This window comes from Corylus avellana, chromosome 8, assembly GCF_965113065.1.
Source record: "Corylus avellana chromosome 8, dhCorAvel1.hap1.2, whole genome shotgun sequence".
NCBI lineage: Eukaryota > Viridiplantae > Streptophyta > Magnoliopsida > Fagales > Betulaceae > Corylus > Corylus avellana.
Window position 1 is genome coordinate 22,619,896 of NC_142497.1, and position 19,245 is coordinate 22,639,140.

Here is a 19,245-nt window from a genome sequence, read left to right on the forward strand (position 1 = left end):
GTAAAAATAAATGCAATGATTAATAAACATCGCCACATCAACTTTGTAAAATGTTTGTGTACCATGTAATATTACTGTTTCAAAAAACTTGTGTTATGTTTTCCCAATTTATAAGAACACCACGTGCAATTTGCATGTTAGTTATCTTTTTTTCTTTTAAAAAAATATATATTTTACTTCTTAAACTATTCATTCATTTGCATTTTTAACCACAATGTTTAAAAAATGACACTTTACCCCTAAAGTATCCGACATTGACACTTGACTCTTATGAAGTACACTTTACCCCCATGAAGCATTTTGGATTGACAGTTTACCCCCAAAAACTTAGCTACTTTGATGAGGTAAAGTGTCAACTCAGAGGGTAAAGTGTACTTGCTTCAAGGGGGTCAAGTGTCAATGTCAGGTACTTTGAGGGCGGTAAAGTGTCAATTCAGAGGGTAAAGTGGACTTCAAGAGGGTCAAGTGTCAATGTCAAGTACTTTGGGGGATAAAGTGTCACTTTTTAAACATTTTGGTTAAAAATGCAAATGGGTGGATAATTGTGGAGGGTAGAGTGTATTTTTCCTTCTTTTTTTTTTGTTAACTTTAAGGGGTAAGTATGTTTGTTTTTTTTTTTTCTTCGTTCAAAACAGGATTAAGTTTCACTTAACCCCCTAAACTTTCAGCGCTTTTGTGATCATCCCTTAAACTTTAAAAACTCACAATTTAATATATTGAACTTAAAAGTTTACAATGCCACCCCTTATCGTTAGAATTTGGAGATAAATCAAACATAATATAGGTGAAATGTTATTTTATACCCCTCTATTAACAAATTATTTAATTTTGAAGTAATTAACATTTCAAATAAAAAAACATGAAACCCACGGCTTGGTCGTGGGTCAACCCAACAACAAAATTTGTGTGCGTGTGTTTTTTTTTTTTGTTAATTTTTTAATTTTTTTAAAGGGGATTTTGGGTATTTTGGTGTCATTTGGTAAGATTTAACTAAAGATTCTAACGAATAGGTTATATTGCAAAAAGTTTTAAAGCTTAATAGTTTAATTACAAAAACGCAGAAAGTTCGAGAATTTTCTTTCAAAATAAAAACATTTAATAAATAATTTATAACACAAAACAGCCACAATACACATATTGAAAAAGGTTAAATACAATTTTAGTATACGTAGTTAGAGCTAAAATCAAATAAACCTTCTGTTTCAAAAAGTGTTGCAAGTGATTCATGTAATTATTGAAAAACCTTACTTGGTACTTCCGTTTAGGTTACATCCAAATATTTAATGGATCTCCACATTAGCACTTATAAAATAGTGACGCATGCCCTTAATGCCACATATTAAAGCTAAATAAGCAAATCAGATGACATGGCATGATACCTATATTTTTGGTGCCATGTATGCTAACAAAAATAATAATAATAAATGGTAACTCCTGTTAAAAAACTAAAAATAAAAAATAAAAAAAAATCTAGAGAATTGGGGTGTCTGGCCATCCTCATTTAAGGTAGGAGGTGGCTATGACCAGCCAGTGAGTGACCGAATCACCCCATGGTGTATGGGGTGGTTTGACCACCCTCAACTTGCAAAATGGGGGTAGCTTCTGCTACCCTAGACTGGCTGAACCACCTCAAAGGCCAACCCTATATATATATATATTATTTTTTATTTGGCCTTGATGATGATTTGGCCACATCTAAATCAGTTGGTCTGAGGTGGCTGAAGCCACTATCAAGCCAAACGGGGGTGGTCGAACCACCCCTATAGGCCATTGAGGGTGGCTCCTAGTTAAAATAGGGGTGGCAGAATGCCATATGGCCAAAATGGGATGGCTTTCCACTTTTTTTTTTTTTTTTAAGCATACATGACACCAAAAGCATAGGTACTAGTCTAGGTCATTTGGTTTGCTGATTTGGCTTTAATATGTAGCATTAGGGATATGTGTCACTATTTTACGAGTGCTGATGTATTTGGACGGAAGTACTAAGTGGGCTTTCAATAATTACAAGTATCACTTGAGACATTTTTTGAAACATAAGAGTCTATTTGATTTTGATCCTAACCGCATGTATTAAAATTGCATTTAACCCTTAAAAAAAAAAAAACAAAAAAACAAAAAAAGGTCCCTTGCATTGCCAGCACTGTAAAGACAAAACGCAAACCGGCGTAGTCTTCTTTCCTTCCTCTTTTCCTCGTTTAACAGATCTCAGTCCTCTCTCTCTGTATTTTCAGCTACTTTTGGACTCTCTGAAATCTTTGATTTCATGGCGTCCACCAGCAAAATAGAGGCCGACGCAGAAGATGAAGCTCAAGAAGAGGAGGCATGTCCTTCATATTCCCTCCATTTTATAATTACCATTATTGTTTTTATAATTCTATTTTTTTTTTTTTTTTTTTAATTTCTTACCGTTCTCAAATTTGAATTCCGGTTATTTTATTCTTTGATAAGTAAAGAGTCTAGTTATTCTGATAATTCTCTGCATTTGCTTTATCCGATTGAGCTGAATTTCGGAGTTAATCTGATATTATGAAATTGAGTTCTGGCATTTCTTGTTTACTAGCCTTTTGATTCGTTTTTCAATTGCATATTGGTTCAGGTTGAGCATTTTGATGATTTCACGCTCGCCTCTTCATGGGAAAGGTAAATTATATCAGCTAATCGGATTGGGGATTAGGATCTCCTAAGTGACTTCGTAGCATAGTTCTTAAAATATTAAATGGTTCAGATTTTGCTATCTCAACATAGAGAGACAATGAATTAAGAATATTAAAAAATTGCAGATGCTCCTTTGTTTAATCCTTGGAAAAATCAACTTATACTTAATTTAGGGGTGGAACAAATCTGATATTACTGGTTTCTTCTTTTCTAGGTTCATTTCTGAAATAGAGGCGGTTTGCCGGCAATGGATGTCTGATGGTCCAAGAAATTTGTTGGTACGCTTTCTTGGATTTGGAAATTTAATATTTCCATTGTAGTGAACACAGAAACTAATGCATTTTGATTTTGAATGATATGGATAGTTGAAGTAACGATGCCTTCGTGATAATGTTGGTTGGCATTTATAATAAGTCAAATTCTTCAGGGTTCAAGTAATTAGCATACTGAGCAGATTTTCATTATACTTTTTATATTTATAATTATACCCATATATATATATATATATATTTTCCGTTCTTATAGAAAACATCAAAAAGTGATTGCCTACGACCAGTTGGTTTTTAGTTTATTCTATTGCATGTGCAAAACTTGCTGCTGTGCCTGTTGATGTGATTGTTTTCTTGTTCTATCCTCATTGGCAAACCGTCTGGGTTTCTTGCTCTAGTATTTTTCTGCGTCAGGTTGTCTATGTAACCTTAAACCGGTAGCAAAGTGGAAATCAGTTCTCTTACTTTTTGAAACTATGGATGTGGAATATCATGTGGATAGTTGTTTATGGATTGTTTGAAGAATAGGTATTTGCTTTCATAGAATACAGTTACTTGATCAAGTTGGTCACCTTGGACAGAAGTATTTTGAGAGTTTTATTTGAAGATAATTGTAGTTTTCTAGTAATCGTTAATTCACCCAAAATGTGGGCTGAAATCATAGGTTCTTCAGTAATGTTTCTTTAACATACCATTGATTTTTTCCCTTCTACTTAACTGTTATAAGTTATTTGAAAGAGAATTGTTATGCCTCAGTTGTCTTTGACATTTTGTCACTGAGGTGATAAAATTTTTGGCTTTATTACTGATAGCTGTGTGGTAGTTTGTCCTTTTCAAGTGAAGCAGATCTCAATCTTCTCTTGCCTCTCCAATATGAATTTTCTTGTTATTTGGTTGTAGGAAAAGGGTGCTGTTCTCTTGGAATTTTCAAAAAACTTATATAAAGTCAAATCTGACTTGAAGTATGCCTCAAAAAGTTATTGCATGGAGTACTACTTTGAGAAAACCAACAATGATAGTATGTGGATATTTTTTGTTTGGTGATTTCTTTTTATCATCCGCATATTGGGGATACTATTAAACTTTCATTTATTTGAATTCTGGTTGACAGGTAAAATTTCAGACTGGAACTTCACTTTGCACGAGTTGCAGTTATGTTTTGGGGTCAAGGAGTTTTTGGTATGTTTTGAATTGGCATCTTGCTCTTTATATGATACCGGATTTTTTTGAAGTGAGCTAGGAGATAACACAAGCACACACTCACTAGGGTTAGATAAGCTCACCACCCAAATGGAGAACACCAATGGGATACAGAAAATCACCACCCGAAGGAGTCCAACAAGGGATATCACCACTCTAAGGAACCCCACCAAACAGATACGGAGCAAGGAGCTTGCCACCTCTTGGAATCCACCAAAGAATAAGAGTTAACAAGAAGAACTAATTCTTCTCAAAAGCCAAAGGCTGATCCTAATTAAAAATCATGCTCTCTATATATTCCATTCATGCTATGGGGTTTAAATAACTAACTTGGAACAACCCTCCAAGCATAGGTAATTAAAGTTTACACTTTTCAAGACAAAACATTTAATCTAAAACAATCAGTCTTGACTAGATCTATCAATACTTTAAAAGACATTTAGAAAAATGAAAATATGCATTGGAGAAACCAAAAGGCATAATTAGAAACAAAAAATCTTCAAAATTTGTTGTATTCTGGCAGCCCAGATGGATTCGGATTCACAACAATTTGCTGCCCAGTTTGCTAGCAAGTCTCTGGCAGCCTGCCCTTCTCCTCTGTTAGGTGGGTTCCATAGGGACAGCAACATTGCTGTCGATCTTTATCCAGCCTAGACACCTAGTAGTAAAATTTCCATAACTTCTTCTAGAAACTCCAAATTGCACACCGTTTGATGCATTGGAAACTAGAGACGTAGAGCTTTCCAATAGCATATGGCTTGCTGGCTAATTCTGAAAGCATCCCAGACTTTATTTTGAAAATACCTAAAAAACTGTTCCTCTGAACTTGAGTAGTATGGTTGAAATTCAACCAGAGAACCTTTTTCCTCAAAATTTTAATGTTTTTCTTATCTTCACACCTTATGTTTGCATCGCCAGGTGATTGCTCCTCAAAGTGCTAGTGGTGTAGTTCTTGATGCACCGGAGGCTAGCAAGCTTTTAAGTGCAGTTGCAATTGCCATGTCAAATTGTTCAAGGTAGGGTTCTCAGTTGAAAATTCTACCATGTAACTATTGTGAAGTACGGCTCTCTTATGTTCTGCATCATGGCTGGGTGAGTTGGGTCATTGCAAATTAACCTCAGTGCTTAATCTGGTCATGCACTTTTTTAAGATGTGAAGAATATATGCCTGTGTGTAAAATCTCATTCTCGTGTCTTGTATTTAAAGCATACTGGCATATTGTGTTGGCTACTTTCTTGCACTATTGGGGGACCTCCAGGGAAGTCTTTTTTTTGTTTTTTTTTTTCTCTCGTGTTGCACCTTGTCTTCTCCAATAATTCAAACCGAGTTTCTTGTAGGGTCATTGATGAACAGTTTACTGTGCTATTGGATACTATAAAATTATATTTGTATTTGTAATTTATCTGAGGGTAACTTAAACTGAATTGTAATCTCCTGCCCACTTGGGATTTGCAGTTTGTTGCCAGCATTTGTTCCAGTGCATGATCCTTCTAGGAAAGCGTACATTGGTATCCAAAATATGGGAACTGTTTTTACCAGAAGATTTGAGGCAGATCATATGGGTACCCAGGTTCCAGTGAAACTTATGCATTTGGAAGGTTTACACGAGTTGTTTATTTCAAAGTTTGTAAGTGTTTACCATACTTTACATTTTGAAAATATTTCTTTATGATATACTTCTAGCTTCAGTATTATTGAAATTGCAAATTAAGGATTCTATTGCAAGCTTCTTATGCGTTATTAATAGCTCTCATCTTTTGATTAATAAAGCATACATCAACTCAGCATCTAGGCGTCTTTTGATTAATAAAGCATACATCAACTCAGCATCTAGGCGTCTTTTGATTAATAAAGCATACATCAACTCAGCATCTAGTTCGAACGCACACATTGATAAATGTTATTAATCTGATAATGTTGGACTTTACCATGCCTTAGGGGGCACAACTCTTATTCTTTGTAAACCATGGAGTTTATAAGATATTTCCTAATTATATAAAAATTGCTAATATTCTCCAATATATTGTATAGGCATCTTTTCATGCGCTCTGTGGCTGCATCTTGTTTTTTATGCCGAATTTTGTGCGAAGAGTATTTGTATAAGAATTAAAGGGCTTCACGCTTATAATGATTTTCAGATTGCATCAGTTTAAGTAATTGGGGTTGAAGAACTTAAAACTGATATAAGATTCTGTTTAAGTTAAGTTACCCTCAGATGCATCAGTTAAGGTAATTGCATTAGTTCTTCATATTGCATCAGATTTCATGATATCTCAATTACTTATTGAAAAAAAAAAGAAGATTGTACCATAGTTTTTGGTTTCCCCTAATTATAATAATATTTCATCTGATGTTGAAGGCCTACTCCACATTGGACTTTTCAGTGCATCTTTTCAAAGTCAATTTTACGATGAAGCTTACCTACAGAACCCTTCCCTTTGATGATGACAATGATATCCAAGGAATTGATACTGAAATTACAGAATCTGGAGGAAACCCTGGTAGTGACGCCCAGAATAGAGCACAATGGGATGATAATTGTCCTTGGAACGAGTGGTATTCTGCAGAAGACCCAATTAAAGGTACATTATGCCCAGGATTTTTCATCATATACCTGTTTTCTGTTTGACACTGTTGTGTTAACTTCAGTTTTGGAATGATGTCTGGGATGATATTTAAGATTAGTACTTCAATGTGCGTAACAGTCTGCATGCTAAAATGATGCAACATGAACTTAATATACTTTCTTTATTCTCTAATTTTCCTGTTCTCTTTATCTTGTTATTTGGGGCTGAAAGAACTTAAAACTGATATAAGCTTCTGTCTTGATGAAATATTCTAAAGATTCACTATTACTTTAAGCCTGCCCTACCTAGGGGATAATTTGTTCCTTTTGTTTGATGGATTCACTGCTTACAGGATTTGAATTGATTGCCATATGGTCAGAGAAGATGGTTGAAAGCTCTCTCCAAATGGCTGAATTGGAAAATGATTCACCTGATGATGCTGAGAAGTGGATATTATTTCCAATTTTTTCTCAAAATTTGTAAGAAATTCCTTTTGTTAGATGGAATGTATTAATACGTTGATAAGAGTAATTTGTGTAAATTCAAGTATTTTTGTTGTGGTGGTTGGGCATGTGATATTGTGAACGCTTGTTATTGTTGGTTCTTACTATTCACCATATGCTACAACTTTGATAAAGCTAAAAACAGAGCTTGCTTTTAACTTCTAAGATTGTATATCCTTTACGTAAACTATTGCTAAAGTGGTAAGTCACTATTCAACAAACTTTTATGCATGAACTAAAATTTGTAACTTGGTATTAAATGTTGTCAGACATGAGTCACTGTTGATAAAGTGAGTTTAATGTACCTTATTCTGTTGGTACATGTATAAATATTTTCCCATTGGTAATAAGATTTTATCCACTGAATAATAAGGTATGTATTTTTTTATTCTAGTAAAATTATGTTTGATCTAACGAAGTGATTTTGTCTTGCAAAAGACTTCTCCTTTGCATACACGTTATAGTTCATCATGGAGTTTTATTTGGATGCCAGATTGAATAGATGAATATTCACCACCCCCCCCCCCCCCCCCCCCCCCAAGCTCCTTTCTCTTTATACTTGTTATGTATTTATTTTCCCATTGCTCTTTCAGAATTTAACCTCCCTTGCATATTTAAATGATTTACTGAGAGCTTCAATGACTAATCTAATTGTATATCATATGTTTAGTACTTTAGGTTGGTAGCGTTGCAAGCAAAATCTAATTTTGATTACTTTCTCGTGATAGTATGTCTTTTTCTTTTGAAATGTGCAATATCTTTAAAGAAGGATTATTTTTTGTCAGAGGTGACGATTCCAAAGGAAACCAAGTTGGATTTGCCTCCCAATTGGATCTTTTGGTTGATGCATTAGATATGTCATTTGAAGCTCAATTTATGGAAGATTTTGTTTCAGGTTTGAATCTTCTTTTTTTTTTTTTTTTTTTTTGTGTGGTTATATCACAATCATTATCTAACTATATTGGACGATTTGTAGGTTTTGGTCATTTTTGTTTCTAGATGTGGTTTCAGATTGCTTCTAATTTCAACTTACATTTTCATCTTTCTGGTTTGTAACAGTTGAAAACCCAGGTCCTGATAATTTGAAGACCTCAATGGTTATACCTCCACCTACAGTCATTGATCGTATACTTAAAGAACTTTTTCATGAGGGTACATTCTACAATTTTCAGCTTCTGTTGATGTGATTGATAAATTTTCTCCTAAGTGTAGCATGTTGCTGGCCTGAATATACTATGATAAACATAAACTTCATTGCATTTTTCTCTACTTTGCATTGACATTTGACATTTAAGGCGGAGAGCATTTATCATAAGTTCACTTATATGAAAGACCCACAAACCTGGATTTGTTATTGGGCCATAAGTTCCTATTCCTGTTGCCCTGTTCTGCATCAGTAAATAATTAATCTTTGTTTGTTATTGTCTGAGGTTCTTTTTGCTTTTGTGCCAAGGTGATTTGGAAAGTTTCTTCTGCTTAGCCATGTTGGATCAAAAGAGTATCTATTATCTTTGTTTTTGGTGTTCAGGTTCTTACTGGTATACTTCAAATGTGTGCATGCATGCACATGCACATGTGTTTATAACTTAAGTAGGTGTATTTTAGTACTCACATTCAGTTTCCACTGAGTATAGATTATTAGAAATTGCATCCTTTTTCCTTTCTGATCAGGGTGCATTAACTTTTGACAAATATGCTGATCAATTAGTAGTGCAGATTGTTATATGCAAGTATAATCAACAATGAAAGATAGCATACTGAATAGAGCTGAGATTAAGACAGCTTTAAAGAAGCCATTCTGAAATATACTTTTAGTTGATTGCTGGAACTGCTTAGCATTTGATGGATAATATGATTATTGATATATTTTTACAATCAATAATCATTTCTATGCGAGCTGTTTATTTGATTTTTTAATAATTATCTTAGAATTAAGATATTGCCATTTATATTTGGAAGAATATTATCTTTTTAGGAAGAAAACTTGTTTTATTATGTATACAAACTGAGGCAATAGCTTTAACTCAAATGACACTCCCCCCTCCCCCCCCCCCCCCCCCCCACATAAGAGTGGGGTGGAGGTAAGTTCGTGGGTTCAAGACCCATTGGATATGTGTGCAACTTACCAATTAAGAAAACTACATGCTACGGAATGAGATTGGAGAAAGAAACCACCCTACTTCCAATTTGTTTGGTCCTGTAAATATGAGTGCGAAATGTTTCACATATGAACGCAAATAGAGACTTTGAAATGCCTTGCTATTATTACTAATGGTCCTTGTATGAGCAGGAGTGGGAGTCCCAGATTTTGTCAAGGGTGAGCATAAGTCTTCTCGAGCTATTAAAGGCGCACCTCTTGGATCTCTTTTTGTGCAGTTTTGTTTACACTCTATTTGGTTTGGCAACTGCAACATCCGTGGTATGTATAGTTGGATGAATAAGCATCTTAAAGGAAGTTAAATTATTCTCTGTTAGGGGGCAGCTACTAAGAATTTTTTCTGTAATTATAGTGTTATTTTCATTTTTATCACTTGAACCGGACTATCTTTACATGTTATCAGCTATTGCAATGCTCTGGATAGAGTTTGTTCGAGAAGTACGGTGGTGCTGGGAAGAGTCACAACCATTGCCCAAAATGCCGGTTAATGATTCAATTGACTTATCCAATTGTTTGATCAACCAGAAACTACAAATGGTAATAAGATGCATATTTCTTTTGATGAACTTTTGTGGAAACCATTCCTTTTAATGAGAATTAGGTTTCCGAAGATTAAATATTTGCGTCTCAATTTTATGACACTGCAGGTCCCACAGTCATTATATATAAGTTTATAATGGGTTGCAGCATTCCCCTGACTATTTGCAAAATTATTACTTTAGGACAAATTATATGCTCATGAAATAGGTAGAACTCTTGAATTTTAAACTTTAAGTCCTGATAATATGAATATGGCATGATGAGAAAGGAGAATGCCTTGCACTTTTTGTCCTTTGTTTGAAATTGGGAGGTTTTAGGGTTTTTAGTGCTGAAAACTGTGAACTATTTGCTGGTTCTTACGTGTAACAAGTTCATTAACAGTCATTGATTTAAAGATTAGATGTTACATACTTTATGCCAGCAATTTCTGGCAATCTTATTGAGCAGCATGCATGACTATTAGATTGTAAGACATTGTTTTAGTGAAATTGCCTCCTTCAATATATCTCTTATCTATGACTGGTGTTTGGGTTGATGTGATATGTAAGGAGTAACATTTTTGGTACTGTCTGTTCTTGATCTTCTCAACTTGAGATTATATGATTCTCCTTTTATCTATATACTTAAAAGAAGTGATACATGAAAGTCTTTGACATTGCAAACAAGTACTTAGCTGCATTTCTTCTCTGTACTACATGTATGCCGCTACCTAATTACTTTGTTATTTGGTTTTCCAGTATTTAGATTTAATATGTTTTATATCAACAAATATTGAATGTAAACACATCTTCTGTGTAAGGGGTTACTTTATGTCCTGTTATCAGTATTAGCTTAGGTGTCATTATCAGTATTAGCTGATGTGTGATAAAGTTTTGGTGATGGAATAGATAAGCTACGTATTTTGCTGGAAATAGGCCTCCATTGGCTATTTTGCAGCATTCACTTTTTAAATTAAGAGGCAAATGTTGTATATGGTAAGTGATTAAAATGACTTGAAGATCTTATACCTCTCTTGTATGCGGAAAGTGATGACTTGAAGATCTTTTACCTTTCTTGTATCTGGAAATTGTCTTTGTGAGGTTTCCCTTTGTAGCCTTCCTGTGTACTTCTGCTGTATCTCCTTTGCACTTTTAAGCAAATTTCTGTCAAAAAAAAGACCAGAAAAAAGAGTAACTTGTCGGCCTCTTTTTGTAGCATATATGATGGCAACAGCAAAATTGTTTTACCTCTTTGCTTTCTTGTTCAGCTTGCAATATGCATTGAAAGGAAGCGTGAACTAAATGAAGACTATCAAGACTGTGTCGAAAGCATGGATAATGCTTCTCCTCGTATTAAGGTCACAATGGTATCCTTGTTTACATTGTTGTTCAAGTGCTTATATTGTCTACTCTGCTTTCATTCTTGTATTTGGCATGAAGTGCTTGTTTGACTCTATGCAGGAAGATGATCCACTTGGGGAGGACTCAGACTCGTCCATTATGCATACTCCTGGTGAAGATTTTGATGGGAAACGTGACAGGTGAACTAAAGCAAGTGAGAACTCCTTTGTTTTCTTCATTAACAACTAGCTGACCTTAGATGGGGTTGTTGCACTGTTTTGTTTTGTTTTACCCTCCCTTTTCTTCTTATGTTTTAGATTATATTCATTACAATTCTTAATTTTATTTCCGTGAGTTTTTCCTTTAAAGTACACTGAGGCTGCATCTATCATCTTCCTTAGTTTGGGAGTGTGAGCTGAGTCATTATTGTTGATTATTAAGCACAAACCTTACCTTGTGGCTAAAATAAAGATATGCACTTCCTTGCCTCCTTTCCTCCACTCATTTCCTCTTCTCCTTCTTCTTCTTCTTAGTAAATTTTAGTCATAGGAGACTTTTATTAGCAAATTTTTGAACCTTTAACATGATTTCAATTTGTTTAAAAATCTTGAGGGTAATAACAAAGTTAAAACCCTAGAGTTTAAAAGTCAATTGTTTGGAAATTTGGGTTTTTGTTTGGCAGTAGTAGACTTAAGGAAAGTGTCCACTAATGCAGGCCATGTTAATTGAAACTGTTAGAATGATAGGAGTTTCAAGAACTTGTAGGTGAGGCACCGGCTGTCCCTGGTGATGTGTCCCCACTAGCTGTCAATTCATGAGCTATATTGCATAACCACCTTTCCTATATAGTTGGAAGAATGGAATGAATGCTGTAGAAGATTCGCCACCATTTCTCATACAACATGGTATCAGAACAAGGTTTTCTGGTTTAGGATTCTTGTTTAGTCTTTTTTGTTTATAGTCTTTGTTTTTCTAACCTTATTTGGTTGAACTTTCAGATCTTGGTGTTGGTCAATCTCCCCCCGTGGTAGCACCACCTATGTTGGCTAAGCCCACACGGGCAGTGCCTTGATGAAGCTCTAGATGTTGGTGACTGGAAAAAGTCTCTGGCATGAAGAAAAAAAATATTGTTTGTCTTCTTGTCGGTGGTGGATCTAGTGGTTTTTTGTGGCTGTCATGTCGGCATTTTCTGTGTTGTATTGGTATTTTCGACATTTTCTGTGTTGGTTTACTGACCTTCATCGGCGTTCTCAGTGGTTCCCAGTGGTTTAGGCCATCGTTGTGTTGTTTCTAATGATGTATTTCTCATTTTTTGACGTACTGCTGGTTGACAAAAGGCTCGAAGGACATCATTGTTGTGGTCGTCAGTGATTTCTGATCATCATTGGCGATGTTTCTCACTGGAGCTGGAAGAGAAGACCCATGTTTGGCTGTAGTAATTGGGTTCTTCCAAGTTAAGCATCCTCGGGTTATATTTTGGTTATAGGAGAAGATCCCTTTTGGATGTAGGAGTCATTTTTTTTTTTGGTTATTGGGCCATGGTCTTCCCAATATGGGACTAGGGTGTTAATAAACTAGTCCATCTCTCTCTCTCTCTCTCTCTCTCTCTCTCTCCCCCCTCCCCCCCCCCCCCCCCCCCCGGCTTTTTAAAAGATACAGCCTGCCCTAACCCACCCTCTCTTTCCCATTTGTTTGCATTGCGACCTTGAATGGTCCTAATCCACCTCTATTTGACCATCGGCCACCCTAACCCTAATCCTAGTGGCCTTCATCCAGACTATCCTCCTTTCTATGACAAGCCTAACCCCTAACCATAACCACCCTAAGACACACCACTGTTTGACAACCCTAGCCATCTAAGCATACTTCCCACCATGCCCAATCGTTACTATATCCTCAAAATCCTTTAAACCGTTTTGCATGTCCTTTAAACAATGGAGCCACACATTCTCGTTTAAGCTCTCTCTGGCTCTTTGATTAACCCACCCTCTAGTTTGTGAAATTTGTGCCTTTTGCTTCCTTTGGAGAAACTAAGACCCAAAAGGAGGTTCAACAACCTTAGCAAATCGAGTTTTTAGACTTTATCTTTTATTTTTGTTTTGAAAGAATTTGATAGGTATGTGTTAGTGGCTCCATTTCGTTTCTGGGAAAATGTTGAGAAGTTTAAAATGAAAAAAGAAAGTAACCAAAACAACCAACTCCTATCGGGTCAGCTCGATTTGGTATCATAGAATGGTCGGTTTAGGATTGGTGGCAGGATTTTGTTTACCATCCTCAATGGTTCACCATCAAAATCCAGCCAATAGTTCAGGATGGGGTTGGTGCTCACCCATACTTGTGAGTCATCGTGTATAAGCTAAATAAAGGTTAGGCACAATGGTATAGCATTTTTCTTTAGCGTCTGATCCTTTTTTTCTTTTTTTTTTTTAATTTTTTATTTTCTCCCTTTTGTCTCTTCTCTACCTTTGAATTATCTAGGTCTTCCGCTAGGAGCTACGTTTAAGGCCAAATTTATTTGGGATGGCATTATTGAGAAGATATAGCGTAATTTGGCAGGATGGAAGAGGACATATTTGTCAAAGGGTAGGAGGGTGACCTTTATTAAAAGTACCTTATCTAATTTGGCTACTTATTTCATGTGTCTTTTCCCTCTCCCGGTTAGTGTTGCCGGCCGTATAGAAAAGTTGTAGCAAGACATTTTGTGAGGTGGTATTGGTGATGAGTTCAAATTTCATTTGGTTAGCTGGCCTAAGGTGTATTCTCCGATCTCTGAAGGAGGGTTGGGGGTCCATAATTTACTTTCATTTAACCGAGCGCAATTGGGGAAGTTACTATGGTATTTTGTTCATGAGAGAGAGGCCTTATGGAAGGTAGATGTGCATTCTAAATATGACAGTGCATGGGGTGGGTGGTGCTCTAATGAGGTTCATGGAGGCGTATGGGGTGGAGCACTAAAAGAATATCAGGGTGGGGTGGAGTTTTCTAGTCACACTAGATTTGACATTGGCGATGGCTCAAGGATTAGATTATGGTATGATGTATGGTGTGGGGATTAGGCCCTCAAGAAAGCTTTTCTAGACTTGTTTAGTTTGGCCCGTTGTAAGGAAGTTTTTGTGGCAAATCTTTTGGAGTTTTCTAGTGACTCTCTTCAGTGGAATGTTAGCTTTCTCAGAGTGGCTCAAGACTAGGAGGTGGATCTCTTTATCTCATTCTTCAATTTGTTATACTCCCTCAAATTGAGATGGGGTGGCGAAGACAAGCTTTGTTGGATTCATTCCAAGAGAGACTTGTTTGATGTTAAATCATATTACAATGTCCTTGTTCCTCACGATAGCATTCATTTTCCTTGGAGGAGTATTTGGCGGAATAAGGCTCCGCTGAGAGTGGTTTTCTTTTTCTGGTTGGCTGCCTTAGGGAAGATTTTAATGATGGATTATTTTAGAAAGCAACATGTCATCGTGGTTGATTGGTGTGTTTGTGTAAGAAGAGTGGGGCATCAATGGATTACCTTTGACTACATTGTAAGATGGCTAATGCCCTTCAGAATACCATCTTTAGCCTTGTAGGGTTGTCGTGGATTATGCCTCATCGAGTGGTAGATCTTTTTGATTGTTGAAATGGGTTTTTTGGTAGGAGTGAAGATGGTTCCATCTTGCCTTATGTGGTGTATTTAGAGGGCGATAAAAATTATCGGAGTTTTGAAGACCGTGAACGAGCGGTAGAAGAACTTAAGGATTTGTTTTTTTCAAAGACTATCAATGGACAGCTGCTGTGGACTTAAACACTTCTACCTTTCATGTTTTTCTTGATTTTTTTCTTCTACTAGCTAGGGTTTCTGTTATACTTCCTGTGTACTTGGATTATGCCTATTGTTATTAATGAATTGTGTTTACCTATCAAAAAAAAAAAATTTAGTTACACGACTTCCTGTGATATAAGTTTCTAGACATTTGTTTTATATGAATTTTTATTATTATATCTGCTTTGCTAGGTTTTCTTATTACCTTGAGAATGGTAAATTTATCATAGGCACGTAAATTTGTGGATAACCACCTTATTCTTCATATGGCAGCCCTTCAACACCAGAGGATTTACACGGTTCTGGAACTAATGTATCAAGATTTACTAGTAAGCCTGAAGATGTGGTGTTGTCTGATGTAAAACCTTCAGACTATATCAGGAGGGGCTCAGCTGGTGCAGTGGGGTCTATGATGCTTCTTAAGTCGGAGCAAAGAATGCATGCCCCATTCACTCAGGTTTCTCTTAATAATTTTGGACTACTTGACAATCTTATTACTTTTTTTGTTGTTGTACTTATTATTTTCTCAGAAAATTTAAAGAATATAACAGTTCATCCTTTTCTGGTAATCATTGTAGGATGCACCACTCATGACAGAAGACATGCATGAAGAACGGCTCCGGGCTGTTGAAGCCTTTGGCAATTCATTTGTAAGCTTATATTCCTTATGTCCAATATATCGATTTCCAATTTCATAGGATTGACTGAGGAAGCATTGTCTACCATTCTATTGCAGAACTTTTCTGCTCAGTTGGAGAGAGATATCTTATCTTCAGGTAATAGGCTTGAAGTCCTATTCTTTTATTAGGGGGCTAGACTTGTACATTTAATGTATTAACCATCTTTTTGGAGAACATCCTGAGTCATATAGTGACAATTTGTAGTCATGTTTGTACGTTTACACAATTTGCATCTTAGGCACTATCATTGGAAGGATCATTCTCTGGCATGTGGAGCTGAATTAAATAAAAAGACTAGGGGCATTACTAGAAAGGATTAGGATGCTTTATATCATGGGACTGCAGAACTGAGGAATTGAAAACTTGCTGCCATCCAAACGATTTTAGATACATATAAGCTTCAGAATTATCATGATGGCATCCAAATATATCTATTGATTGTAGATATTAATAACATCCTTATTCGTAAGACAAAATTATGTGTCTGTTGAATCCAATTGCATACCTTTTTAGCACTCTTACTTTGTGAACCAACCAAGCCTGACTTTCTATAGCAGCTAGCTGTTCCAGAAGTATTAATATGTGAACTTATATCGAAGTTTTTATCTTTTGCTTTTCAAGTTCTTTTTTGTGCTGCTTAGGTAATATCTATGATGTAACAAAGAAGTGATATGCCTATTTAATCCAATTTCTGTCATTTGTCTCATGACTACAGATTTTATGTTTCTTCTTTATGAGGAACTGCTAATACTTTTTAAAAGATGTTCAGCTTTTCTTTATAATGGTACAATATATTTGTCATTGACAACCTTTGATATTTTAATCAGACATGTCAGCATTTAAAGCAGCAAATCCAGATGCCGTTTTTGAAGATTTTATTCGGTGGCATTCACCTGGAGATTGGGAGAATGATGTCGCTCAAGAAAATGGACCAATTAAAAATCTTGCATTGGTGGATTCAAAGAATGGTTGGCCTCCACGAGGACGGCTTTCTCGAAGAATGTCTGAGCATGGAAATTTATGGCGAAATATTTGGAATGATGCACCTGCTTTGCCTGCTTCGGAACAGAAGCCACTCCTGGACCCCAACAGAGAAGGAGAAAAGGTAGGTTTCTTTTGAGAAATCTATGTTTTGCTTGTTATCCTATCTTTCAATTGTTCATTGCTGTGGTACTTTTGGAGGAACAGCAGTTATACTGTTAAACTTCTTACTAGAAGCTTTTCATATTGCAATCATGTTGTTGGGTCCATGAGAACGAGATGATTAATTCAGATAAAGACTTCTGGTTGATGATTTGAGCAACTAGACAAAAAGAGCTCATCTTCAACCTTCTCCCATGGATTCGCCGTTTGCTTATGGACTTCATATAATCCAGAAAATACTTGTTTGGATAAATGCCACCTATTTTAGTTTACATTCATTACAAAGTAATCCAAGCCTAACCAATTTTGCAAATTGCAAGGATTAACCCCCAGTCCCTTGGTGCTTAAACATGAGCAAATTTTACTTAACCACTGTTTTCTCATGCCCACAAGAGACTGTACCTGGCTGGGCATTTCTTAGTACTGACATGTATAAAACTCCATTCCTCAAGGGAGTGGTTCCCTAAAATTTTACGTTGTTGGGATAATGGTTAAATACATGTATATCATCTATCTTGGACTAGAAAAGAAAGTTTTATGATGTGGCTTCACCATTGTTATCATAATGAGAGTAGATGCAAAAACAGACATGTCTGTGACATATGTTCTTTCTTTTGCCTTGGCGTTGTTGAATTTGTACTTCAATAAATGGTTGTAAACTATAATTGCATATTAGTTGTGTGTCTGGGTGTAAAGAGAACAGAAACAATATGCTTATGTAATACTAATTTTTCTTGTGGTTTCATAGTTCTTCCTGTATTCTCCCCCATGCTTTTGCATTTCAACTGTTAATGGCACCTTTTTAATTCCATAGGTCCTTCATTACCTGGAAACATTACAACCACATCAGTTGCTTGAGCAAATGGTTTGCACTGCCTTCAGAGCTTCGGCGGACACTTTAAACCAGACTAGTTATGGAGACTTGAAGCAGATGACAACCAAAATGGATCAACTTTACCTTACTATGGCATCTGTGTTGAAACCTTTGCAAGGTAGAACTTATCTTTTCTCTTCCATCCTGCTTCCAGTTCACACTCTTGGAGAGTGAATGGGGATGAGAGAGACTTGGTTGTGGGATCTTCATTGACAGTTTTAGTGTGCCTTGCAGCAAATCGTTTATCTGCCGGCAGTGAGATTATTGGAGACTTAAGAAGGCTTTGTGGTATTCTTGAACATGTTGAGAAGTTACTAACTGTTGCAGCTTCTCTTTATAGCAAGTTCTTGCAAGCACCACGCCTTTCTGAAGCAATATTCAGTGACTATTACAACTATTATCTTCCCAGAATGGGAACAGGCTCGGTAGGGGAGAATGTTCAAAAGGTAAAGTGCCTTTAAGCCATTTCAATTCCTAGTGTAGCAATCTAGCAGATAAATCTTTTGGTCCCTCGTGTCTCCTGGGTGTTAATCAAGCATCATTAATTTGACTATATGAGATAGGTAGCCTCTACCGGGACCCATTCTTAGATCATAAGGTCTATTTACACCATATCGGCAGAAATTCGTAATTTACTTTAGGCCGCCCCTTGAGCGAGGACTGATTTATTTCGCATCTAATATCTCAGGAGTTTGACAAGAAGCAGCAAGTAAGGAACCATGAGAGGGCAGTTGTGTCAAACATATTTACACTACCCACTGCAAACCAGTCATGGAGAAAAGTTTTGAGCATGGGTAATCTTCTCAATGGCCATGAACCAGTCCTCAGGGAGATCATATTTTCCCTGCGCGATAGAGTGAGTGGCAATCACTACGCTGCCCCTACTCCTAGGGTTTATCAACAAGAAATCGAAACATACCGTATGTATATATGTGGAACCTCAAATGATCTCCGGGTAGCCCTTTCTGTTGTCTCGTGCGATTAATCTTCTCAAAGACAATTTATAGTAATATTTATGTTCACTGGAAATTCAGTTCAGCCATTTCTTCATCCTTGCCCTTTCATGAGACTGCATATAGAAATCCCGTTGAAATGAAATTGGTTCATTCTGCTTTACATGCTTTTGGAATGCGTCTACTACTATTTTATACAATTTGGTCTCTCTTTGTCATCTGTGGGGGATTGAAAGCTTGTGGACTTGGGCCAATTAGACCATGAATGCATATTTGGTGAATTAGTCATTTATAGGAAAATATAAAGTTGCCGTCTGTGAGAAACAACCGAGTTGTGTTCAACTGAATTTGCCTTGGCCTAACTTTGACGGGTTCGAATCTTGGTGGAGGCGACCTATGGAAAGGGTTACGTGGTGCTTGAGTGAAGCTGCCACAAAAATGGAAAGGTTGCTGAATTCAGAGGAAAAGTTACCATAGAGTGTGCCACTGTGAACGTCTGGTCAGCATGGAAGGACGTGGTAGATTGTTACTTATTCTATGCAAAGCAACGGATTCTTGCATTTAACATTCATATGTTCACTATA

The 19,245-nt window shown here is 36.3% G+C and overlaps 1 protein-coding gene across 2 annotated transcripts; it reads left to right on the forward strand.

Annotated features, from left to right (window-relative positions):
* The first annotated feature begins 2,155 nt into the window (after nt 1-2,155).
* LOC132164795 (Rab3 GTPase-activating protein catalytic protein) lies at nt 2,156-18,824 on the forward strand. 2 transcript variants are annotated; one of them, XM_088519016.1, is made up of 22 exons: nt 2,156-2,320; nt 2,597-2,640; nt 2,870-2,933; nt 3,825-3,942; nt 4,036-4,103; nt 5,043-5,140; nt 5,581-5,752; nt 6,485-6,707; nt 7,045-7,171; nt 7,981-8,090; nt 8,255-8,347; nt 9,486-9,614; nt 9,757-9,890; nt 11,140-11,238; nt 11,333-11,412; nt 15,285-15,468; nt 15,590-15,661; nt 15,748-15,787; nt 16,519-16,796; nt 17,649-17,826; nt 17,943-18,154; nt 18,397-18,824. In XM_088519016.1, exons 1-22 carry the CDS (start codon nt 2,264-2,266, stop codon nt 18,691-18,693), a joined length of 2,877 nt encoding a protein of 958 aa, XP_088375142.1. In that variant the 5' UTR covers nt 2,156-2,263; the 3' UTR covers nt 18,694-18,824. The 2 variants fall into 2 exon arrangements, with proteins under 2 accessions (XP_088375142.1, XP_059431340.2); XM_059575357.2 differs by having other exon boundaries at nt 11,140-11,229.
* The last annotated feature ends 421 nt before the right edge of the window (nt 18,825-19,245 follow it).

Excerpts from the sequence above, each read along its gene's own strand:
- LOC132164795 (XM_088519016.1), top strand. The coding sequence starts at position 2,264 with ATGGCGTCCACCAGCAAAATAGAGGCCGACGCAGAAGATGAAGCTCAA. Across the intron at positions 4,104-5,042 it reads TTGGGGTCAAGGAGTTTTTG|GTGATTGCTCCTCAAAGTGC; the intron begins GTATGTTTTGAA and ends TTGCATCGCCAG. Across the intron at positions 16,797-17,648 it reads CCAACAGAGAAGGAGAAAAG|GTCCTTCATTACCTGGAAAC; the intron begins GTAGGTTTCTTT and ends TTAATTCCATAG.